Source organism: Lissotriton vulgaris, chromosome 1_1, assembly GCF_964263255.1.
Source record: "Lissotriton vulgaris chromosome 1_1, aLisVul1.2, whole genome shotgun sequence".
NCBI lineage: Eukaryota > Metazoa > Chordata > Amphibia > Caudata > Salamandridae > Lissotriton > Lissotriton vulgaris.
Genome location: NC_141685.1, coordinates 2,080,527,708 through 2,080,553,335, shown reverse-complemented (window position 1 = coordinate 2,080,553,335; position 25,628 = coordinate 2,080,527,708). Strand labels below are relative to the sequence as shown.

Sequence of the window (25,628 nt, the reverse complement as noted above, 5' to 3'; positions counted from 1 at the left end):
CATTCAAATGCACAACATGCATTTTTGGCATTGCGGTGGGCGGTGCTTTCACCACAGGCCGCCGCAATGTTAAAAATGCAGGATGCACCCGCCAGTGTGGCAGGCGCGTCCTAATTGTATGTAGGGGACAGCTGCATGCATTGCGGGCGGTCCCATTTCCCAAGTGTATGGCGGCAGACAAAGTCCGCCCGCCATGCTAATCAGCGCCTAAGTCTCAGAGTACTGTAATGGCTGCCGGCAACATTTTTCTTAATGATGCTGGTAGCCAATCAGATCACTCGCTCATGCGGGAATGAGATGGACTAAGGAAAAAAAACTCCCTGAACCAATCAGAATGGCCTATTTTTTTTTTTTTTAAATTAGGTTCAGGGGATTCTTGAACTCAAATGTCCAGATATAGATATATTTCTGGAGTCTAATATCTTCAAAACGTCTGAACGGATTTACACCAAATCACACAGGCACACTTTATGAACGAAGCTATAGTTTCATGACAAATTTGGTGTAATTCTGTTCAGCCTTTTTGTACAAGTACTTCTTAAAAATGTCTATGAAAAATGCATTGTAAATGCATGGGGAACAGTCCTCAAACAGTTATCACATTTCCCTTGCTTTTTAGTCAGTTAAGCCCTCCTACAGATCCTTAGTCTGGATTGCGCTCTATAAATCTAGTAAATAGAGTCAGTTTTTTTTAATAAAATGCACAATATTTTGTCAGTCATCGAATGCCAACATTTAATCGGCAGATAAAACATCAGATTCCATATTACATACATACATCATAACCACAAAGTACATAATGGGTTCAAAGCAACAATGAGAACAACAAGAGAGTGATAAAAGAGAAGGAGTTGCAGGAATTTGGTTCAAGGCAAAAGTGGTGAATTCAACTGCAGATATCTAAGTAAGTGTCTTAGGCTTTGCAGGAACTCAAGTGTTAACTTTGTACTTTTGATGGTGACCAAGGCAGACCTATCTGTCAAATAACTTTCAATACTTGCTTTCTGTTTGGCTTTCTAGTTGTGTAAGACAATGCTTTTGCAGATTGAGATCTAGTACCTTGTGTCATAGGGTAAGGCTGCAAGATGAGACATTATTAGAATAACAGAGGCAGTTGGTAACATTTCAATTTATTGATTAGTTTCAGACATTAATTAATCTCTGGCCGCTGAAACAGGATAAACATATGACCATACCCACTATGGAACTGATTATATATACAACAGGATGCATTACTTTTGAGGTTGAGGCTATGAGCTTTGAGTATAATTTATTTCCCTAAATTCTTAAGTTAAAATGAATGCAGACTATAAAGAAGCTGAAGGGCAGGACAAGGTATTTTGTTAGAATACATGAACTCAAGTCTGATTGTCATTTCACTTTAAGGTATTATTTTTCAGGTTTTTAAAAAAAGTTGTGCAATTTAACATATGTTGAGAAAGTTGATAGGAGCATGAGACATTATATATATATATATATATATATATATATATATATATATATATATATATATATATATATATATATATATATATATGAGTCATTAATTCAAAGAAAGACTGTGCCTTGCAGAAATATGTAAACCCGTAATGTGGATACTTAAATCTAACAAACTATTTGAGAACAGCTTTGAGGGAAACAGTGTCGAAGTTCATTACATAGAAAGTTGTAGGATTTGATCAGCTGTTTGAAAGCAATCTGAGAATAGTTTTGAATATGTGTTTAACTCAGTTTTGGAATCAATTTCTTTTTTTCAAGTGAACTTGAACATGTTGGCCACATACAGAGTTTCTTGCTTGAATTAAATTAATCAATTAGCTACAATTGTAAAGGATTTACTGGCAGTTCTAAATGTGTCTAGTAGAGGATGTGGTTTTAACCACTCTGTTAAGCTACAACTTTGAGAGAGAATTCTTCAATGTACATCCATTTGGGGAATGGTGACTTGGGTGCTATGAAACAAACTTTGGTTTGTTGAATAAGAACACAGATGTGAAATCTCTTAACATCAAGGAAGTTAAAGAGGCCAAATTCCATTTTAATTTTCAGGTTTGGAAATTAAATTCTGGGTTTGAGGTTTAGTCCCCAAACAAAGTTTTCCATACAGTTCCAAGTCTAATATTTGGACAGAAAATTGCTAGGGTATAAGGTACATAAAAATGGTTGTGCAGACTATATATTCTGCTAGTGCTAATGCTTACCTAAGAGAAAAAATCCAGATAGTTCCATCTGTCATCATCTTTTACATAAGCAAAAACGTTTGCAACATTTTTGGGGTAATTATGGAACACATGTTTATTACTTTGTCCAACTAAGATTGTACCTTGCAAATGAAACAAAGTGGTAACCAAAATTAAGAGTGCCAGGGTAGATATTTCTGAGGAACAGATACTCACTAACATACCTTTCAAGATTTTCTCATTATTTGGGATTCCTGTAATTAGATCACTTTGTTTGACTCCAATTGCCAGGACAGGCAAGAGAGGTGGATAATGTGGATTTTATCAGGTACGATCCTATTAGTGTCAGACGGTTGATGAGCCTTAGTTAAGGGTTTGAAGAGCATTGGAGGTAGTATGAATGCAAATTTTTCAACACGCATCTCCATTGATACTATTAACCGATGGCAACACATTCAAGATGAGCAATAACTCTGGTAAAGGATGGGGTTACAAAGTCAATCAGATAGAATGTTTTTATGGCTGTACCATTTTAGATAAAGCCATATAGATCTTTATCATCCAATTTGTTAACTGAATGGTGACATTTTCCATATTTTAGTTAAGTTTTAATAGTCTGAGTTCTACAGCGAGATTGGGCTGCAGGTTTCCCAACATTCAGATTCTTTACCTTCGTTGTGTATAACATTTATTCTTTCTGATCACAGAAGGCTATTTCCAATTTTATAATGCCAGTTTAATGGAAGGATGTGCAAATGATGCAATTAATGCCAGCAGATGTTTAGAAACCATAGATCAATATATACTTTGAGAAACCCAGGAGGTTGTTGGAATTACAACAAATTGCATATCACATGATTGTATACCTGTGGTGTGCCCTCAAGAAAATATTGGTGTGGCACAAAACCAATCCAGAAATATTTGGCTTTTTTATTCAAAGAGCATTATTCTGGAAATAAGCTTGATTAACTGAGGCATTTAGGTCTGACAGTACAACCAACATAAGAAAACACAATTTCACAATCACAAATGGGCTGATTGGTCACCACCATTTTTCTTGAAGCCAGGATGAACCATAGGAGTTGTGCTCCCACTGGGCAGATAGTGTAGGGGACTTCTCATTGAAGTGCATATTTTGTGAGGTGCATGTGACATGCATACAAAATGCCCAAAACTGAGTTAATGCAACACCATAACACATGTTATAAAATAATTGATTGTTCCTAATAAAGGGAAAAAAAAAGTCATTGTCTTACCATTTCCAATGGTGTAAACAGAAAATGAATCAATTCTGATGCACTTGGGTTTTGTATGTGAGTTTTTAATTTGGCCTGAAACAGGAAAAAAAAATGAAACATTTCATACATTCTGTTTTAGAAAAGGTCTTGTTGAGCGCCAAAATATTTTGAATCAAATGCGCCACATTCAAATGGGCTTAAATGTAACAAATCATCCATTTTCACGAATTAATGCTTAGCAAGCATTTTATGAGGATGATGTATTCTTTTAGGGTAGACATCTTTTCACTTCTTACAAAAAAGTACGGTTATTGCTAAATTAAAACCAGAAATTTTAAATGATATATTCACAGATTACCTTGACAGCTTGTATCATTACAGACCAAGTGTGTGTTCTGTTGTTGAGCCAATATTGATGCAAATGGAAGTTTCTGTCCGAACAGGATTACAACTTGCGTGGTATAATGCATACATCTGATGATTTTCCCCATTCACTTATCACCAGGAAACACTTTGTGAAATGTGACACTTTAAACGTCTCTAAACGAGTTCAACCGTATGAAAATTCAATAATCAAAAATCATTTCAAGGGGAAAATATCATTTAAACAACAATAAAGTGTAATTACTGTAATCACAACAGAGAGAGCATGGGAATAGGAATACAAATTCTTTTAGATTTATATAGAAGGCCCTCACTCACCAACCTGGTTGGTGACATGCTTCATCATTGGGCCCCACCGGGAGAGGCAGAGCGCCTCCCCAGTGTGCTTCGATGCCAGATTTACTGCGGAGCTGGTTTTTTGTGAAGTGACAAGTGAGGTAGTGATAGTGTTCTTTAAATTAAAAATGTCTAGATTGTGTCACAAAAAGAATTTAATAGGTGATCAATCAGACATATTAAAAACAAAATGTCGGAAGGGGGCCAATAAATTGTTTGGCTACTTCCTCTTAGGTGACGTCATGTCAACATGTTTCTGCCTATTATGTTGTAAATTTACCTGGCATTCGTCAGGACCAAAATGAACTAAATCTCGGCGGTATGGGAGCGCTAAGGCCCACCCTGACCAGAGGGCATGTGAGTGAAAAAACACAAGTGTAAAAAGTGCAAGGAAAAAAGACTCCTGTTCAAGGTAACCTCAAATTTAGAGGAACCAGTTGCACCTGCAAAGAAAAAGGACAATAACACACAAAGAGAAGACAAAACAAACAGTTTGTATCTATTCTCTATATTGAGCATGTTCTCGGTATTCCATGCTCTCAAAATGTTTTAGTGCTCAGGCTGTGAAGATCAACTTCCAGTCGTTAACTGTACTCTTTAGTAGATAAGTTGTGGTACTGCCTGGACTGGGATCAGTCAGACCATGGCTTGTGCATGATTAGGATTCCATTGAATATAAAGTATAAAAACACCTGCACGCCTACTAGGGCGTTTAGCGGTACACTTAGTGGTGGTCTGTTGATCAATGGACCCGAAATGGCCAGTGAGCCAAAAGTTGTGACAATAAAAACTTAACACCACATGCATATTTTCTTAATTTAAAATTCTCGCTTGTAGGGTGAGAGATCAGCAGCTTTCAAGAGGGTCTGCATCTCCAGACGCAGTGCGTCAAAAGTAAATTGATCTGACTAGTATGTAAATTCCTAGACTTGGGATCTTGTTGAAGGTTTTAGTCCATTCACAGGATGGAGAGGATGGGAGGGTCAGTGAGGAATCTGCAGCTAGATAGAATCTCTGCCACAAAGAGATACTGAAGGTAAGCAACTTGTTCCTCTGAAAAAGACTACTTGTCACAGATTCCTCAAGTGTTGACTAGATACAAAAGCAGTAACGAAATTAGAGGAGTGTCTGAGAGTAGACTCAAACAGGAAAGTCTGTAGAACCAAGAGGGCAAAATACTCTACAGGGCAAATGGACTGCCCAGATAATAGAGGTTTGTGAACGTACGGAGGGACACCAAGGCAGCGGCATGGCAAATGTCTAGGACAGTGAATACACATGTTAACGCTTGCCTTTTTTTGCTCCTGAGAACCCCAGAAAGAGATTATCGTCCACCAAGTGTTCTTTGGTATTATCTTTGTAAAAGCTCAGAGCTCTCTTGAGGTCCAAGAAAGGGAGTCTCTCCTCCTTTGAGGAGTGAGGTGGAGCATAGAACGCCAGCAGGATGATGGTTTGAGGGCTGTGGAACAGCATCACAACCTTTAGTAAGAAAGATGTTTGTATGGGGAAAACAGAGGTGTACAGCAAGTTGACAGAGTGAATTGAAGCTCAATCACCTGTTACACCGATGTAATGGCGACAAGAACACTGTCTTTAGGGTAAGAAGCCACAAGGGGCAGCTGTGAAGCAGCTCAAAGGGAGTACACATCAAAAAATGGAAAAGACCAAATTAAGGTCCTACTGTGGCAAAACAAAGGGGGAGGGAGGAAACTAATGTTGTAACTCTTTAAAAAAAATGCATAACAACTGGACATTTAGACAATGAAGGCTGATGTGGCAACTGCAGAGAAGATGTGCCGAAAGATGCCCTTTAAGAGTGCCCAGAGTAAAGCCAAGCTGGTAGAGGGTCAAAACAAATAAAATGTCAGATAACTTTGGCTGGAAGGGTTCTAGGTGGTGATTGCCAAACCACGCTACCAATCTGTCCCAATGACAGGAGTACAGCGTTTTCATTGAAGGAGGCCTGATTTCCATGATGACACAGAACACCTCTGGAGTAAGGTCGAAGGTGTTTACCTGTCTCTGCTCAACCTCCAAGCACAAAAGTGGAGATTGCGAAGGCCCGGATGCAGAACCCAGCCCTGCTGCTGCAACAGCAGACCCTCCCAGAGAGAAAGCCTGATCGGAGGACAGATGATCAAGCCCCGGAGTTCTGGATACCATATCCTCCATGCTCAATGTGGAACCACTAGAATGACTTGGGCACCATTGGGTACTGATTTTCTTGAGAACTCATGCCCAATTTAGGTATATGGTAATAGTAGGTACATTTGATATATGTTTTGTCAGAACCCCGACCTACAAAAAGAAGGGGTAAAACTCTTTACTTATTTCTCAAGATTAGGAACGATGTTGAAGACTGATTTATGGATAGTATGGAAACTAGAAATCAAAAGAAACGCGTAAACTACATTTATTTTCACTGGCACTTGATTTGGGTAAAGAATAAAAGCAACAACCCGGTATTTGTAAAGCGCGAACTAATCACCCCTATGGGTCTCAAGGCACTGGGGGCCGTCAGGAAGATTAAGCAAGCTATTCCCCAGAGTCACATGGTGCTGGGCTGAGCTGCCACCGGCGCCAAAGATCGAACGGTGAGCCCCGTGCTCTGGAGTCAGTTGCACTGGCTGCTGCGCCATACCCCTCTGCAAAGCTACAAGAATGTGTGTGATCCACAGTTATGTAAGTCTCACAACTAAGAGAATTATAAATTCCTTTCTGTTGATGGTGTAGGATGGATAAATGATAGAACAACTTTAAAGGTGGTTTGATAGGACTGGATATGGATTTATGGATGTAATAATAGGAAGGATTGTTCTCAGTAGAGTGGTGAATGCGAATCACACATTTGTATCCCTGCATCCCCCAGCAAACAAGATTATTCTCCATCAAGCAAAGATCACACATTGAGCAACACATCTCCATTACATTCTTGTCCAATTCACACACAGTTTGGGTACAGGAGGTTCAAAATGCACCCAAGCCAGTAATGTTAAAATAATAATCTAGTGTCACTACAATAACATTTTCATGTCAGAAAGAAACTTAAAATATAATCTTCACATTAAGCTTACCAAAAGATTGAATCCATGTTTGAACTTTTGGAAGCAGTCTATAAATTCTTCTTGGGGAGGAGGTTTTGCACGAAGAGTCAGAACACCCTCTGATGAGAAAACATGAAAATTGGTTATCCAGTAGACTGCGGAATATTAGCTTTTGACCTTTGACTGAAAATGCTTAATTAGGCTAGCAACGGGGAAAGTGGGCCAACGTGAAGCATTACAGCTCTTTCTTTTAGAAACTGAAAAGAACATTACAGCACGATATAAAGAATATTCATGAAGCATTATCCTTGCAGCGAAAGGTATAATTTAAGCTCCACTTACCTCCAGGCCCTTTCTTTTTATTTTTCTTCAATTTTTTCCTCTTTGAAAGATCAGAATACGCCTCAGCAGCTTTCTGAAGTTTGGTTATAAAATATTCAATGTCATCCAAAATGTGGTTTAGAATTTGCTGAAAGAGGAAAAGGAGCATCTCTGAGCAGTGAAAACGGTGCATAGTTCAATATGTTTATTACAGGTTACTTTTAGCTGCGTTCTGAATGTTGTGAATTTTACAAATAGCCGAGCAAATGAAATAATTGCTGATACATTTTTTATACCTTTTTAAATACTAAACATAACTCTCTCACATCTAACATTCTACAGGCGATTTTGGAAAGAAAGCATCTGCTCGTGTTGTTTCACTGGTTCGAGGACCTCTGAGCCGTAGAAGGCATTAGTCACTATGTACTCTTCCTCTACAACATTGTCTAATGTTACCAAGCTGACACCGTGGGCATCAAATAATCGCAGCCTCTTTAAAATCAACAGTATTAGTTCTGTACCACCGGGTTGCATATGTGTATGTTGTATGGATGTGAAGTAGGAGAATTTTATTGAACATTTATTATTGTCCCTCCTTGGGTGTGTAGGGTGACCACTGAAAGACCGTCTATTTCCTCTAAAAAAAACTATTTTTTTAACCATATTGGATATTCACACGGCTCTCAGCCATAACCTATGATTTTAGAAGAACTACAACAATGCTGGGAGAGTGGCATTTGGACAGTTCAGACTAGATTAGAGAGCTATCAAGCTGGTACCAATCACTGAGCCTCCGAACAAGCTGAGAAGAGAAGGATACAGAGGCACTGACTGATTCACTTGTAGATATTTGATCCTTGAACAGTAGCTGTGGCCTTTTTCTCTGGGCCGTCTAAGCTCAGCACCCCAAGTCTATGGAAGCTATTTGTTTTAGCAGTTATGCATTCAGAAACAACTGAATGCATCATGAAGCTTTATAGTTTATTCCGATGCACGATATTTTAGATTACCTAATTATTATTCAGGAAGTGCAGAACTATTTGATCTTCGAAAACAGCATACTATTGGACACACAGTTTCTGCAAGGCTGGACTGCACTGATAAGCTGCTGACAAAAGAAGACAGGCCAAGGTGCCCAATTTAAGGATTGAGTAACACGGAGACAAGAATCTGGCTCAGACTGAGAACCGGAAACTCTGCTTAAATTAGCCAACTGTGATGCAATTTCCCCCCATGTAGGATGTCCTGGTATCCGGTTTATGTTTGTCATAAGCATTTTACACAAGATGTCAGGAATCCCCTCAAGTTTGTCTTTAACTGTGAATGACAAAACCTTGATTGCGATAAACATTCTAGGATTCAGTCCCTCCACATGACCAAGGGGGTCACTGTGCTCGGTGCTTTAATCTGGATCAGATATCAAAAACACAATTAATTCCCCATGTTTTGAATTTCTCATCAAGGGTAAGATTAGTTGTTTAATTGATTTCAGTGAGTTTATGTGTCATTAACTATAAGCTCCGAATGCAGAATCAATTTCCTTCTTTTGTAACACATTCTTTGGTAATGTTTTATTTTTTTAATTCAATTTGCTTTAGGACTTTTAAGATTTACATTTATTTAAAACAATATCTCATTGGAAAAGCGAGCACCCATTCTTGACAGACACTGGCATTCTTGACATAATTCTGGCTATTCTGGACACAAAGATGGTCGAATTGTATGCTTTATGAGCATTCATTTTATTTAATGAAAGAAGATGTTTGAGGACCAAACCTGTATCTAAAAGAGTACAACAATTGTGTTTAATCCCAAAAAAATGGTAAGCTGTTATTTAAAGCTAAATGTGAATTTGATAACAAAATAAGAGTATGTTCATAAAAGGGCAAACTGCTATAAAATATCTGTGGTTCTGATATAATTTAAAGCTGATATTAGAATGATTGATAATTCATGCCTGTTTTAGAAGGCTTATTTTTAAACTTGCATCTTAGCTATTTTTTGGCTTACATATACGAATTTAACCATCTGTATCAATAAAGCTTTCTGAAATATTGTCAGTACTGCTGCTGAAGGCCTGGGAAAAAGGTGTTGTTTAACTGGTCTGCTTTCTGAACCTCTAGGATAAGATCTGGCAATTGAGACAAATCAAGATTTTTCCACTGAACTCTTGCCAGGTAGATTTCCATTGCCAAATCTATAACAGAGAATCTATCTGGGACAGGTTGGAAATAAAAGCAAGCTGAAAAAAGATCAAGTGTTCACTCCACCTGTGACTGAGGTCACACTTCACCGATCCAGGAATGTGGCCAGGCATGTTTGAGTGTACAACTCCACTGGAATTGGATTTTTGTTTTCTTTTTATAAGTAAAGCATGCAATTTATTTGGGGTCTCCCACCTCTACTGTAATGAGATCTTACTTATGTTCAATGAAAATCACCCCACGCCATTAACAATTATTATTCTTGATCATAACCGACATGATAACATTAGTCACCACCATACTGAAGATCCAGCGGTAATCACCTAAGTAGATCATACAGGGTTACCGCAGTATTGTCAAAAAGCAATTGGGAATGCTTTGATATGGTTAATGCAAAACAGCATAAGCTACATTGCCAAAGGGTCCATGGTAATAATTATTAGTAATAATTCTTGCCAAGGCTGCATGATTTAACACTGAAACATCAGATTTAAAATGTTGGAAACGTAGCTATTTTATTCAACTATCAGCTGAAAATACACACATTTTAGCCTTTAATATCTCATTTGTATTTTTGGTATACCTATGTTCATTTAACCTAGCAAAATCTTATAAGTTAATAGGCTGAGCTACACACAAGCGAGGTACTGGCAGGTAGCAGAAGAGCTGGAATCCAAAAAGTCTGACCTTTTTTAGCGATGCATTTCTGGTGTGATGTTTAATTTTGTTTAAATACAAAACACACGTGCATGAAAAACAAAATATGTAGCTGCCTAAATGTGGTGGCCATCTTGAATATATTGCACATGTTGTATCATAGTTTTAGAAGTCAAAAATATCACCACATCGCTCATAATCTTGTCAGCCATCTTGGAAAAAATAAAACACTGGCACTATGTCAATGACTATACATCAAAATGTTCTCCAAGTATAAATTAGATAATAAGGTATTTAATATGTGTTCTTATCTCAAATAAAGCAAGCTTGAAAGGAATGTTATTTTAATAGGAGGAACTCCCTCACCCACCCAGATGCTGCCATGGCTCATCATATGGCTATGACTCCTCTTCACATAAGTCAAATTATGCACCAATGTGATCTACTACCTTAAGCATAATTTCCAGACATTCAAGAAACAATGAGGTGTCCTATCATGTAAGTAAACAGGAGGAAATGATCATTAGACCTGCTTACTGGTAGGCTAAGATCTTAATTCCAGTCTCCGTTGAGTATAGTTAAACATTCACGTGAATAATTCAACCCCAATGCAAAGTTGACATATTTTACCCCAAAAAGACTGCCCCTAGTTGGCCTATTGGGCCAGGACCATGACCACCTCCTTATAAACAATTGTGATCTCTAGAAATTAGATTATGCAGCAAATTAATTTAGGGGTGTGAGGAGCATCCCTCATTTTGAAGAAATATAGAGTGAAAGAACATAAATTAAAACAATATTTAGGACTTAATATTTCAGAATATGAGGGCAGTTACATTACAGAGTTCAATGTTTGGCAACTGACATTTAATGTAACACTGCACTCGCACACGTGGGAAAATCCATTTAAAGCCCTACAAGTTGTTTTGTCGAGTAGCCTAAATATCCTTACTCTCATATGGGTGATTGTGCCTCTCCACACTTAGATCAGAAAGAGGTTGACTGTCAATGATAATATATTTGACATTAACATACCATATGACTGTATAGTGTTCTTGGTCATTCCATTGCAGTGGAAATATTGATGACTGCTAAAAAGGTAATACAATACCATCATTTTTATCAAGGCAATTTGATCGGCAAGTGAAAGCGGTAATCGGATCCATCTGTCAATCTGTTGCTCTAATTTGGTGACAGCAGTGCCGTAATTCTCATGTACGACTCTTTCGGGATCGCGATGAACCCAGATCCCCAGATACTTTACTGAGTCCTGTGCCCATTCAAGAGGGAATTCCAGCTCCTGCAGATTTGTGGCTTCGGTCAGAGGTAATATCACTGATTTGGACCAGTTAATGTGTAACCCGGAAAATCTAGCTACTCCCTTAGCACCGACGACAGATGTGTATGAGGTTCGCGGATAAAGAGTAACATGTCCTCCGCATATAGTGAGATGATGAGGGGACGGTGGCGCAGATTAAGAGCCGCATGTTTGTGACATTGTCTTATGAGACATGCTAAGGGTTCTAATGTTAGTGCGAACAGAAGGGGTGACAGGGGGCACCTCTGCATGGTGCCCCTGGTAAAGGTAATACAAAGCCCAGACAAACAACCAGCAAAGCTCAACAAATATAGAGGGGGATCACCATCCATGTATATATGTGATTATCTTTAAGTTTTGTGCACTAAGGTAAAAGCGATCCTGGATGTAAGTCACATCAATGTTAAACCATTTAAAGGTGCAATCTTAAAAACGGAGACAAAAATTACCTGGAAATAATGCATTCGATGTTGAGAAAGCATATGCAGAACTTGAATGTTAACACAACAAAGCAGGTTACTGTGAAATCCCACAGGGGAAGCGCACTTATGCTGAGAAGTGACTAGTGCAAGTAGCTGCATACTAGTTTACTCAGAGGAAAGGAAATCCATCAGTGCTCTCACCATACTTTTCATGTAACGGTTTGTTATGAATAGTCAGCTAACAGGGTTTAAGTGGAATACCACAGTGCAATGATAAACACCCTTCCTCCACGAATAATGGGATGCAAAGCTGAACGATAATCAGACTGAAACAAACTGGGTATAGGTGCTATGACTCTGTATTCCAGCATTCGCACATATCTATATCCAACTGATTCCTGGAGGTAGCATGAACTATGGTCACCATGTTTATGAATCATACGTTTTAAAGAGCATAATGACAATGTTCCATTTGGCTGAAGGTACAACACTAGGAAATGTAGTCTAATAGATGAATATCACTCTAACTGGTCTTTTCTTCTGGCCCATGTATTCACAATGTAGAGCTGAACCCTTGTAGTTGTGATAAACAGTGTAATAGTCTACATTACATGACTGGCACAGCAATTGAGTATATTAAACACTAAGAATGTTAAAGGACGAAATTCCCAATAGTATAGGACATCTACTAAAAAATGGTTGACCACACTGTTAGGATTACTCTTTTTATTGATCAAAATCATAATTACTAATTAAGATGGCAACAACAGTTCAAGGTAATCAAACCGGATCTTTCATTGTTACTATATATCAAGAAGCTTAAGAGAGCATGGATGAGTCTGGATCCCACAACTCTATTGACCTATAATCACAGTGTTAGCTTTGAACTAAAAGTACTGGTGAAAACAGCAATCAATCAGCTCCCATATCCGGAACATAATCGATTGTAATATCTTTATTCGGCAAATTAATCACCATAAAAGAATACATATACAAATACATTTCCAATTTTACCAATAAAAAAAAGATTAAAATACAATAAAAAAGCATGGGCACCTCATTCATTAGTTTGGTAACAGTAAATTCAACGTCAGCCTGTAGGGCCCCCCGGGTGCAGTTTCAATAAGCGGGAGCGCGTCAACCACGCACTTCCCAAAAATTTAGCCACCCCACAAATCATAATGGCAGATGAAGAATCTGTAGAGAGGACGCGTAGTGCCTGGCTATGGCACCTCAACCCTAATTCCCTGCAGACGGGTTTCAACCAGAATTTCCGCGCCCCTTTGTAGGCTGGGCAGGCGAAAAACAAATGAGTCACCGATTCCTTTGGTGCCGCACAGCCAGGGCATGCGCGCAAGAGGGCATCTGAATTCGACCACCTCACCTCACAGTAAAGTCATGCACCGGGAGCGTCCCATATCGCAATTTTAGGTACAACGCTCGATCCAACGGTTTAGTTATCAAGTCGAGAAAGGGTTCCAATTTTCTCACACACTTAATTGACAAAAATTGATCAGTAAATGAGCCCACATTCGTAACCCTCGTAGCGTTACTCTGTACCCAGTCCCAGTATAGTTTTTTAATCACATCTTTGGGTGGCGGTGATTGCGACTCCCATGCCTCTCTTAGACCCAAATTGAAAGCCAGTTCTTTCAGTTTGTTTAGCCATCCTATTTTTTTACCTGTGTCCAGTAAGAGTAGATCGTCCAACCCTTCTGCATACTTTGCAAGCTCCTCAGTTCTTCTTAGACGGGACCAGAAGAGCAACGGGCGTAGCCTCACCAAGTCCTTTAATGTTCTTCTGCCCAGATCTAATCTAAGTGGGATCATTGGGGTGGAAGCGGGAAGAGCTACCACTTTCCTAAAGAAATTATTTTCCGCTATCATCAGATCTGAAACCCCTTCAAACCCCCAAAGTTCGGAGCCATAAAGGGCCGCAGGAAGAATCTGTCCCTCATAGATGGCCATAGCTGGGGAGACCGGTTTACTACTTGATTCACGGAGCTCCTTCAGCGTCACCCCGGATACTCTTCGGTGACTAAGTAACATTTTGGAAAGATGGTCCTTCCAGGTCATGCGGCTGTTTATCCGGACGCCAAGATAGTCAAAAGATTCGACCAGCTCGAGGGGAGCACTATTGAGCACAAAGTTATTTTTAAATCTTTTTGAGGGGGCAAAAGCCATCAATTTGGTTTTCGATGTATTGATGGTTAAGCCTCGAATGGTGCAGAAGGAGCTAAACCGATTCAAGAGTTTTTGTAGGCCCACCGGGGATTTAGAAATTAATAGGGTGTCATCAGCGAAGAGAAGTGTGGGGATTCTCTCCCCCGCCAGGGATGGGGCATCCGTCTCCTCCCCCTTCAGATGGTCCACCACTCCATTTACGAATAGGGAGAAGAGGGTCGGAGCCATGACACAGCCCTGACGTACTCCTCTCCGCACTGGGATCCTATCTGTTAGTTGTCCCTGGGATCCCCATCGCATAATTACCCTCGTGCAGCTTTACGATTAGGTTCAGAAGACCACTGGGAAAACCCATCTCTCCAAGTATTTCCCAAAGTTTTGCACGAGGGACCAGGTCGAACGCAGTCTTGAGATCTATGAAGGCCATATACAAACTGCCTTTCTTGATGGTAACCGCCTTCCAATAGATGGCAAAAAAACGAAAGACCTGGTCCATCGTGCCTACCTTCCTTCTGAAACCCGCTTGCAAGTGGGAGAGGATACTGGCCTCCTCTATCCAATCGCATACTCTTGAGATGATGACCCTGCCGACCACTTTCTGAATTATGTCTATCAAACTGATAGGTCTGTAGTTCGCAGGGTCATCTCTTACCCCCTTCTTATACACAGTAACTACCTCGGCCCCTTTCCAGGAGTCTGGTACCTGGTGTCCCCTCGTGATCAGATTCATTATTATAGCAATTAGTCTGGCCCAGGCCTCTGGCTCCGCCATCAGCAGATCTCCAGGAATCCCGTCCTGCCCGGCGGCTTTCTTAGGGGTTAGATGTCTAATCGCCATCACTACTTCTGAGGTCGTAAATAAAAGGGCATTATCCTCTAGGTGGTCCCCTTCACCCAGACTATTCACCCCAGGACTAGTTGTTTCCTCCAAGTCTCCGTAAAGGGATGAAAAATGAGTAAACCATTGCTGGCTAGTTATATGAGCAGCCAATGGTTGCGATTTTCTCTGCCTTGTTTTATTAATCAAATCCCAAAAGAGGTTCGGGTTCCTACTGCTCACAGCCTTGGAGAGATCCTGCCAATGCTGTTCCTCCCACTCCCGTTTGGCCAATGATAATGCTTTCAGATAATCCTTCCTGGCCGCTCTAACCAGTAAAGGGTCCCCTAAAAGCAGAGCTTTTGTCAGATTTTTCCTTTTGCTCTGTATACCATGGTTTACAAAGAGTAGAGGGTATAGCGGGAGCCCTATTACTTTTCCCTTTCGAGATAAAAAATTGGCCAACTTGATCTATTGTGGCTTTATAGGCACAGTCAAGGGAGGGGTGTTGGGTGCTGTTAGTCCGATTTTCACCAACCCAGACCTCTAGATTAGAAGACAAACCCTCAACCAGGGATTTAATGATTCCTATATCATCCTCCTTAAGGTTAGCCTTATCCCATTTCAGTCTACGGTTGTTGTTATATGGGATAACCTCTTTAGTTATTTTTAAGGTGTCATTCGCCCGCCTGTCATTGAGAACACCCCAGTTGAACTTGCAACACAGGGGATTGTGGTCACTATCCTGACTTGGAAAGACCTCCATATCAATAAGATCCGCCCAGAATCCAACATCCATTAGGATGTAATCGATTCGGGACGGGCCTGAGAGTCTATTAAAGGTCAGTGCCCCTGTCTGATCGGATATAGTCCTGCCATTAAGGGCTCTTAATTTGTGGTCCCTTGTCAATGCATTAATTTGAATGGCCCTAGGTGACCACTTCCTAATAGGGGGCAGGGATAGAGTTGGGATGGACCATTTTGAATCCTCCTCTTCAATTCCTAAGGGGTCATCTCCGAGGAGGGGTTCAAATGTACAATTAAAATCACCCCCCACAAGGATTTTAGCTGAACAGGGGCAATTGGCTAAGGCCGAGTCCAGAGCTGTTAAGGTCAAAGAGGAAGAGTCACCCGGAGTCCCTCTAGCATAGACATTAAAAAGGTCAAGCCTGACGACATCCTCCCGTCCTCTTGCCGACAGGTGGAGTATATCATTACACTCCACATTATGGCATGTGACCACCCAGTCCAGATCTATTTTTATCCAAACCAAGAGACCACCCGCTGGTCTACCCTTTCCCTTGCTTACAGCGAGCACAGAGTGGGTGGTGTACCCCGATTTATGTAGCGGTAATAGACTCCATGTTTCCTGAAACAGGCAAACATCAAACTGCTCAATGAGCGTATGCCACGCCAGGATTTCTAGCTTCCTCTTTAGCCCAGCAATATTCCAAGAAACGAGGTTTATTGCCCGCCTTCCTCTGGGCATAGGAGTATAACCCACCTCAGTCGCACTCTCGTTTTCCACCCTGGTCATAGGGCTCCCCCCCTCCCGAACCAGTGGAATGGAGGTTGTAAAACAACCAACCATACTAGTCAAAGGCCCAGCTAGCCAAGAATCCTCAATAATGGCATTGGTGGTGGACATATGGGCTGTGAGTAGCCTAACTTCTTCTGTATCTGTACTACCACAAAGTAGTCGAGGGTCCTCCTCCCCAAGGAGTTCATTTATCCCCCCCCCGGGCCCCAAACTTCAATCACAGTCTTCCAGCCCTGACAGCTGGGAAAACCGATTGTAAGTATCTAACGGGGTAAAGGGTCGCAGGTGATTCATCCTAGAGCCCTGGTTCAACGTATGTCTATAAGGAACCATGGACCAAGCGGAGTGTAGGTCAGGCACCCTGGAGAACTGATGCCCATACTGGGGATAATTGTTAATATAGGGTAGTGTAAGAGGCGGCCTATAAGGCTGTGGTCTGTTTGAATATTTAGGGATAGTAGCTTCTGACCTGGGGTAGAAGTAAGTTAAAGCCCGCGGGGTGATACAGGTTTCCCCATTCCCAGGTGGCCAGTTTAAGATATAATCAACTGCCCGAGGGTCTCTAAAATTGACCACCACTAGGTCCCCCTCTATATTTTTGGTTCTACTCCCCAGCCAGTTGATCCGTCTAACATGAGCTATGTCCCCATCTATATTAGGCGCTATCGGTCTGTGCAACCTCAACCAGTGGATGATTTTATTCTTGAGATCAGCATATCCCTCCTTCTTATTTTCTGTTAACTGAGGGACCCCCGTTAAAATCACCACATAGGGCACAGCTTCTGGAGGAATCTCTACTTGTGGGACCCTTTTATGAGGTATTCTGCTATTTCCACCTTCCCCGTGTGCGTTCTGGTTGATGCTCGTCGAGGCCTTTAAGGTTGATTTATTGGAGGCAGCACCCAATTCAATGGCTGGTGCCTTTGGTTGTTTAAACGACGGTGTATTGTGAGGTGGGGGGTCAGCTCTACCCGGAGGCTGGCAAGTTTGCTTAATCAGAGCAGGGGCAGATAAAGTTTTAGAATTCTTTTGAGGTATGGTGGGAGGGGGCCCTGTCAAGGGTGTGGGATGCACCACCCCACTTCCGTTATTTTTGGTGAGAGATGACATACTAGTTATGGCAGCTTCCAGTATGGTCAGTCTAATTTCCACCTTTTTAATGGACTCATTAATAGGTAGAAGGAGAGATCTCAACAAAAATTCCAAGTTCCCTGTCACTGTGGAGGGAAGTAGGGGTGAAGTAACGGTTGGGGTGGCTCTATCGTTGTTATCTGGAGCCACATCTTGTGTGGCTACTACAGATGGACAATGAACCGGTAGAGCCACTACCTGTGGTGTAACAATGGTTAGAAAACTCCTGGAAGAACCAATGCTAGAGCAATAGCAAAAAATCAACTAGGCAAGTACCCACTCACAAAGGGACCACAATGAAGAACATTGGTAAATTGCAGAAACTACTTAACACATCAGGCCCTGCTGGTAAATGTTACTCAGCAAGATGCCATATATTTTGCAACTTGAGGGTCACATTCACTTATGATCTGGGCCAGAGTTAGGCTTAAAATTCTGATGTGGGCAAATAAACTCTTGTTTACAAAGGCTCCCAAGTATATTGCACAGTAGATGGCTAAGAACTAGTACTTTAAACATATCCGAAGTGCTTTTTGTGCAGGGAGTAATGTCAAGAGGTAAGGTGCTCCCAAGATAAATTACATTATACATCATATGTTGGATAACACCAAAATTACAAGGGGTAGAGTAGAATTAAAACAATGTAAACACATCACACAATTAAAGGATGTACAGTAGACCACGCTCACACTTAGAAGCCTCAGACAACATTACAGATAATATCATATAAAGCTATTGTTAACATGGATGATGGAATGCAAAAACATAGGTCAATGAATAACAGCCAACCAATATTATGTGCTCCTTTATAACAAACAACTTAAATCAGTAATAAGTCTTTGAAAATGAACGTAAATTATTAATGAATGGAACAATGTTCTCCAAAACATTGGCCTGACAGCTTCTGATAAGAGAGACATTTTGCCATGTCAAACAATTTCATTTTGGAGAAATTCAATTCCATAACAGTAACTGGCAACTTTCATGAACAAGCTGCACTTTTGTCCCAAAAGATCATATTTTCGTTTCAAGTTAACATACATTTAGGTCTTGTCATTTTCAGCAAGTAGTTAAGTGTATGACTATCACATATTGAGAAATGCTGTCTTTCAAGGCCATAAACAGTCATCATCAAACCCATGGAATGTCCATCATGTGGCAGGATTTTTTAATATGTTTGTATCACTTTTTAGCCAGAAATATTTCAGGAGTGACCACAGTAATTCAAAGAAAGATGCTACTGTATCATTATGCCACTGCTAGCCACAGTGATGTCAAGAACACATACAAAAAGTGAAGGCTGAGGACAATTATTTCAGGAATATCTAGAATGCTACAAAGAATGCCCAAAACAGGTTAATGGCAGACTAACATTGTGCCAGGGACAGCCATGGCGCAAAAGAGCTGTAAAGAAGTGGAAATATTAAGAGGCTGAGGTTAAATGACATGACATGTACTTTTCACGCTTCAGAAGTTGTGTGTTGTGATTTCGTGTTAATCAGCTTTTCCATCAAAGTTTCTCTGTTACAGGAACTATATATAACTACTTAAAATTTCATCTATAGCTTTGTAATTAATAGTAAAATAATATCTACTGTTACTACCCACCAAATGATTTTGAAGTGTTTCGCCTTAAAGAAAGCTTTGAAACTGCTCAACTGGATGTTAAATAAAATTTACTCAACATTTTGGACAAAACTGATTCAGCGGCTTAATGCTTTCCGATCTGTTGGCTGCATTAAACCTGCATTCAAATTTTTTTTCTGAACTAAATGTCTATAAAAGATATCTATATTATAGGATGCAAGTGTCTTGTCTGTTTCCCACAATGTCCATCATATATTCCAAGCACCAAGGTGAACTTTCCAAGTCGCAGAGGGTGTCATTCCACAATTATGCCAATGATACTCAGGTGAGTTTGCAGCATTCTGAGGACATTATAGCAAATCTGGACCACAATGACCAAACATTTAATCTCACACAGCTGTGAATAATTACAAATTGCTTAGCCTAAATAAAGAGTATTCTTAAGTTTATCACTGCACGGACAATCACTACATAAAAAGGGCTAAATAATAACGTTCTCAAGTTCCGGATAGGATCTGTGTAAAACCAGCCCTTCCATACAAGTATGTCTCTAAATATAGTCATATTAACTTAATGGCAATATCTTACAAATAGAATATAAAATATCTAACAATGGTTAGAAAACTCCTGGAAGAACCAATGCTAGAGCAATAGCAAAAAATCAACTAGGCAAGTACCCACTCACAAAGGGACCACAATGAAGAACATTGGTAAATTGCAGAAACTACTTAACACATCAGGCCCTGCTGGTAAATGTTACTCAGCAAGATGCCATATATTTTGCAACTTGAGGGTCACATTCACTTATGATCTGGGCCAGAGTTAGGCTTAAAATTCTGATGTGGGCAAATATATTGCACAGTAGATGGCTAAGAACTAGTACTTTAAACATATCCGAAGTGCTTTTTGTGCAGGGAGTAATGTCAAGAGGTAAGGTGCTCCCAAGATAAATTACATTATACATCATATGTTGGATAACACCAAAATTACAAGGGGTAGAGTAGAATTAAAACAATGTAAACACATCACACAATTAAAGGATGTACAGTAGACCACGCTCACACTTAGAAGCCTCAGACAACATTACAGATAATATCATATAAAGCTATTGTTAACATGGATGATGGAATGCAAAAACATAGGTCAATGAATAACAGCCAACCAATATTATGTGCTCCTTTATAACAAACAACTTAAATCAGTAATAAGTCTTTGAAAATGAACGTAAATTATTAATGAATGGAACAATGTTCTCCAAAACATTGGCCTGACAGCTTCTGATAAGAGAGACATTTTGCCATGTCAAACAATTTCATTTTGGAGAAATTCAATTCCATAACAGTAACTGGCAACTTTCATGAACAAGCTGCACTTTTGTCCCAAAAGATCATATTTTCGTTTCAAGTTAACATACATTTAGGTCTTGTCATTTTCAGCAAGTAGTTAAGTGTATGACTATCACATATTGAGAAATGCTGTCTTTCAAGGCCATAAACAGTCATCATCAAACCCATGGAATGTCCATCATGTGGCAGGATTTTTTAATATGTTTGTATCACTTTTTAGCCAGAAATATTTCAGGAGTGACCACAGTAATTCAAAGAAAGATGCTACTGTATCATTATGCCACTGCTAGCCACAGTGATGTCAAGAACACATACAAAAAGTGAAGGCTGAGGACAATTATTTCAGGAATATCTAGAATGCTACAAAGAATGCCCAAAACAGGTTAATGGCAGACTAACATTGTGCCAGGGACAGCCATGGCGCAAAAGAGCTGTAAAGAAGTGGAAATATTAAGAGGCTGAGGTTAAATGACATGTACTTTTCACGCTTCAGAAGTTGTGTGTTGTGATTTCGTGTTAATCAGCTTTTCCATCAAAGTTTCTCTGTTACAGGAACTATATATAACTACTTAAAATTTCATCTATAGCTTTGTAATTAATAGTAAAATAATATCTACTGTTACTACCCACCAAATGATTTCAGGGGAATGGACTAAAGGCTAAAAACATAATAGCTGTTTAAAGCTGCCATTCTAGTACATATAACTATTCAATTAAACATGATGTGCTGAAATACTTCAGGCTTGAAACTAATTCTATCAAACTCCATAAGTTATAAGAAACTATTCGGTTAGGCAATTGTTCATAGTTTCTCTGCTAAATTCATCTCCTCTAAATTTATGGAGTGCCAAATATGATGTATACTCACAACATCCCTGTCAATCCTGGCTGCGGTCATCTCAGGTGTTTCATCATGTTCCTGAAATGATCGAGGTTTTTCATCTAAAGAAAAGGGGAAATACATACATGAAATATAACCATACAGTTGTTAGGTTGAAGCAAATACATTTGTCAACATAGTATTTTAGAAATCAGACACATATGATGTTTTGCTCCATGAAAAAAAGATATTGTTTAGAGAATTCAATAGTGTCCAATTCTGTGCTGTATGGGAACTCATTGTTAAGTTATTTTAAACATTTCTTGAACAACAATGCAACTTAATCATATGACCCATTGATGTACAAGTGATAAGTAAGGGTAACATACTAAGGCCTTTTAAAACAGATAAAACTAAGAATTACTTTTCTTTAATCTAAACTTTGCTAGCTGTTTGGAGACACAGAGTTTCCGAGAAATGCTTGGCAAAACAAAATTATTGTCAATGGCAAAATCCCTGATGTTTAATATAAGCGGTGGACTTCTATATCTCGGGCATCCATCTGTAAATGACTACTGAACTATTATAACCTCAGTTACAATCCTATATCCGTACAATGCAACCGTTCACAATGATATGAAGATTATATGGAATACACATTTCTGGTACTAACGTCTGAATATTTTCTAATCGACAGTCTTTAGAAATCTCCTTTCTGGACATTCCGGTGTCGGTGTTTAATAGTTTAAGGATAGCGCATATTAAAAATATATATACAGTTTCACATAGAAAAAAGCCCTAGAATGTCAGCGATTTGACAGAAGGTTCCAGTAACCTACCTAAGGGACTGCAAATTGATTTCTAATTGCCTGTATTAACTTTATTTTTCATCATTAATCAATTATTTGATACACAAAGCATAGTTGGAAAAAATGAGATGGTAAGTTTTAATTCTAGAAATCAATGAGTACTTTAACTTCTTAGAGCCATCTTTCCTCATATCCTCAATACAGATTCAGTCTTGGATACATTAATATCACCTTGCTAGAAAGTCATGATTTCTCTTAAATATTATGCTTCGTTTCAGACTATCATGAAATGATCATGCTTTTTCTACATTTTACCAGGCATTGGTCATATTTTTCCCTATGTTTGAAGCATTTCTGAACATTTAAATGAAAGTCAAGTTGTTTATCTTTTTATGCTGACAGTCCCTTGGTTACCACAAAGACCTTTTTATGCCAGATAAGTGCTTAATCCAATGTATAATGTATCCTGCAATGATATATAGTTTTACAAAATTCAAGTTTCGTGAGTCAAGTTCTTTCCAAAAAATTGGTTTGTTTCATAAATACTGTAAGAATGTTAATTTTCACCAATGCTACCCCAATTACAATCCAGCAAGCACTGTATTTTTCCTCCTGCTACTAAATAAGACTGATTTGCCCTTAGCATAGCATATTCCAGCTTTTCAGACTATAATTTAAGACCATATTCAATATTAAGCAAATCTAAACTTATGTTTGATCAAATCAAATTAATCAGGATTCGTATAGAGCGTCTAATAACCCCATGAGGGTATCCAGGTGCTCAGAGTTCTGCTGCAGGGGACTCAGTGAACATCCAGATCATGAGTCCTTTTTGAATTCCTGCAGAGATCATGACACCACAGGTGAAGTGGTAGGTTGTTCTAGGACTTTGCTGCGAGGTAGGAGAAGGAGCGCCCTTCACTATTGCTGTGGTAGATTGCGGAGCATGCAAAGGGTAAGGAACCAGGCGGATAAGACTGTGTTGATATGTCTTTTCATGGTTAGCTTATTGTCCAGGATGATGACTAGTATGCGGTCGTGCACGGACGGAGACTGTGAGGGTCCTAGTTCGGAGGGGAGGGGGGGGGGTCACACCACCAAGGGGAGGTCTTATTCTCAAAGATCAGCACTTCAGTCTTTTTTATGCATGCGTTTCTCATTCAGTCAGCGATGTTTGACATGTTATGTTCTGGGATATATAGAGCGCTTGATTACTCCCAGTGGAGTGTCCACAAGCTAATATTCAACCAACAGAGGCCTAATATTCCTGCCCGGAGTTTCATTCATTATAACCTACATGATCCAATGCCAGATCTATTTTGCCCAAACAGCCAAGACCAATTTGTTTTGGAACTAAACTTCAGATGGCTCCATTCTCAGATTCAAGGGCATAGAGTTCCAAAGTCTGGAAGTCAAGAATCTGAAAGAGCTATCTCCTGGAGGCAATCGGTTAACTCTGGCACTGAGGACCTGAGATGACTGTTAGGAAGGTAGGGTATAATCAAGGGAAGAAGGGAGACTAGGCCTCTCTGATTGAGGGTCTTATGGCAGAGACAGAGTGCTCTAAAGGATACTCTATGCTTGATAAGGAGCCAGTGAAGTTGAGCAAGTCCTGTGCTCAAGGGAGAATGTTTTGTAACATTGCACAACATTCAAGCAGAAGCATTTTGCACCCTTCGGAGCATTCTAAACCTGCCTTTGGAAACCCCCAGGTAGAGTACATTACAGTAGTCCAAAAGTGATACCAGCAGGGCCTAGAGTACAGTCTTCTTAGTTGAGTCCTAGAGCATCTTTACCCCAAAGCAGGTGCAAACATTAGGAGAGATCGGCTATCAACGGATAGGGAGGAGTTGTGCACAAAGCCATGGTGCTTCACCTTAGGTTTGGAGACAGGTGTGGGGCCCCGTTCACTAGGCCACCACAAGGTAGACCATATTGAGGGATGTTTCCCTACCACCAGGACCTCCATTGTGCCTGCATTTAATCTCAGGCAGCTGGAGTCCAACCATTCAGCGAGGTCCACCAAGCTGGCCTTAAAATTGGCTGCAGCATCGTCCTGGGCACGGTGAAAATCAGTTGAGTATCATCAGTATAAGACACAATCCTCACAACGTTGCACTCAATCACGTATGCCAGAGGGCGCATATACAAGTTGAACTGGGCTGGGCTGTGTGCTCAACCCTGTGGCACTTTCTGCTGCAAGGAGGTGACTTTGTAGACCCATGCCTTCTGAATCACCTGAAAGGTGTGGTAATGAAGGAAATCGGAAAACCATTCAAGGGCTTGTCCCCCGAAACACTGCTTCCATAGCTGTTCTAGTAAGAGACCAGTGTTGAAACCCACACTTAAGACGTGCACCTGCGTTTCAAAATGGAAGCATTGGCAAAAAATATATACTCTAACTAATCAGTTGCTTAGGTATCTTTATTTGGCTAGGGAGTTTCCAAGGATAGATTTCACCAAAAAAGCTTCCTGGAGTATGGTAAGAAGAACCCGGATTTCCAAATTCGGGGTACAAAGATCTATTTTAATTTAAGAAACCTTGAAAAAACTTCACCATGGTCACATATGAATCTACTTGTGTGTTTGCAGAATTTTATGTTTCATTTTCTACCAAGACTTTAGCCTGATCAATGTCTAGGACCTCAGCACTCAATCAATTTACAGGAACAGAGATTTCTCTTGCCCTCAATTGTTTATAACCTGGATGAAAGCACCAGCCAAATCATTTTACTAGTTTTACCAGGCAATACATCTACTGGGCGATTCATGGATGAAATACTAGTCTGTATTGTACATCAAGAAAGAATGTAAGAACTGTTTCTATAAGCAGAATTATTTAACCCCTCTATAATCCCATTATATTTAAGGACAAAATTCAGATAAAAAGACATTTTTATTGGACACTTGAAGCATACATTGCAGAACACTAGTAAAACTAAAACAAGAAATGACTAACCAAGCATAAAGTATGTAAACATACACCTACAAACTTTAGCCCTAGTTTACCTGTGAAAAATAGACTGCAGATCCAACAAGACTATCGTTATCAAATTCATTAAATAATTATTAAAATCAAAAACAGGTTGACTAGAAAGGTACATGGAAGTAAAAAAGTAATTTTAATTTTTGTCTGACATAATTAACATGGAGCCACATTATAGTAATGACAAAATACTGCATGTGGTATAAAAACACAACCACAACCTCAGCATAATCTCCTACGCCGACGACACCCAGCTGATCCTCTCCCTGACCAACGACCCCACCGCCGCCAGAGCCAACCTGCA

The 25,628-nt window shown here is 39.8% G+C and overlaps 1 protein-coding gene across 11 annotated transcripts in view; it reads right to left on the bottom strand.

Annotated features, from left to right (window-relative positions):
* Nucleotides 1-25,628, bottom strand: part of EPS8 (EGFR pathway substrate 8, signaling adaptor) — a 1,020,454-nt gene that overhangs the window by 273,874 nt on the left and 720,952 nt on the right. For all 11 annotated transcript variants that reach the window (XM_086920872.1, XM_086920932.1, XM_086920898.1 and 8 more), the window contains 4 exons: nucleotides 21,578-21,651; nucleotides 7,525-7,651; nucleotides 7,213-7,301; nucleotides 3,437-3,511 (listed from right to left, as the gene is read on the bottom strand). In XM_086920872.1, the coding sequence (XP_086776998.1) occupies nucleotides 3,437-3,511; nucleotides 7,213-7,301; nucleotides 7,525-7,651; nucleotides 21,578-21,651 (365 nt within the window). The remainder of the gene's footprint in view (nucleotides 1-3,436; nucleotides 3,512-7,212; nucleotides 7,302-7,524; nucleotides 7,652-21,577; nucleotides 21,652-25,628) is intronic.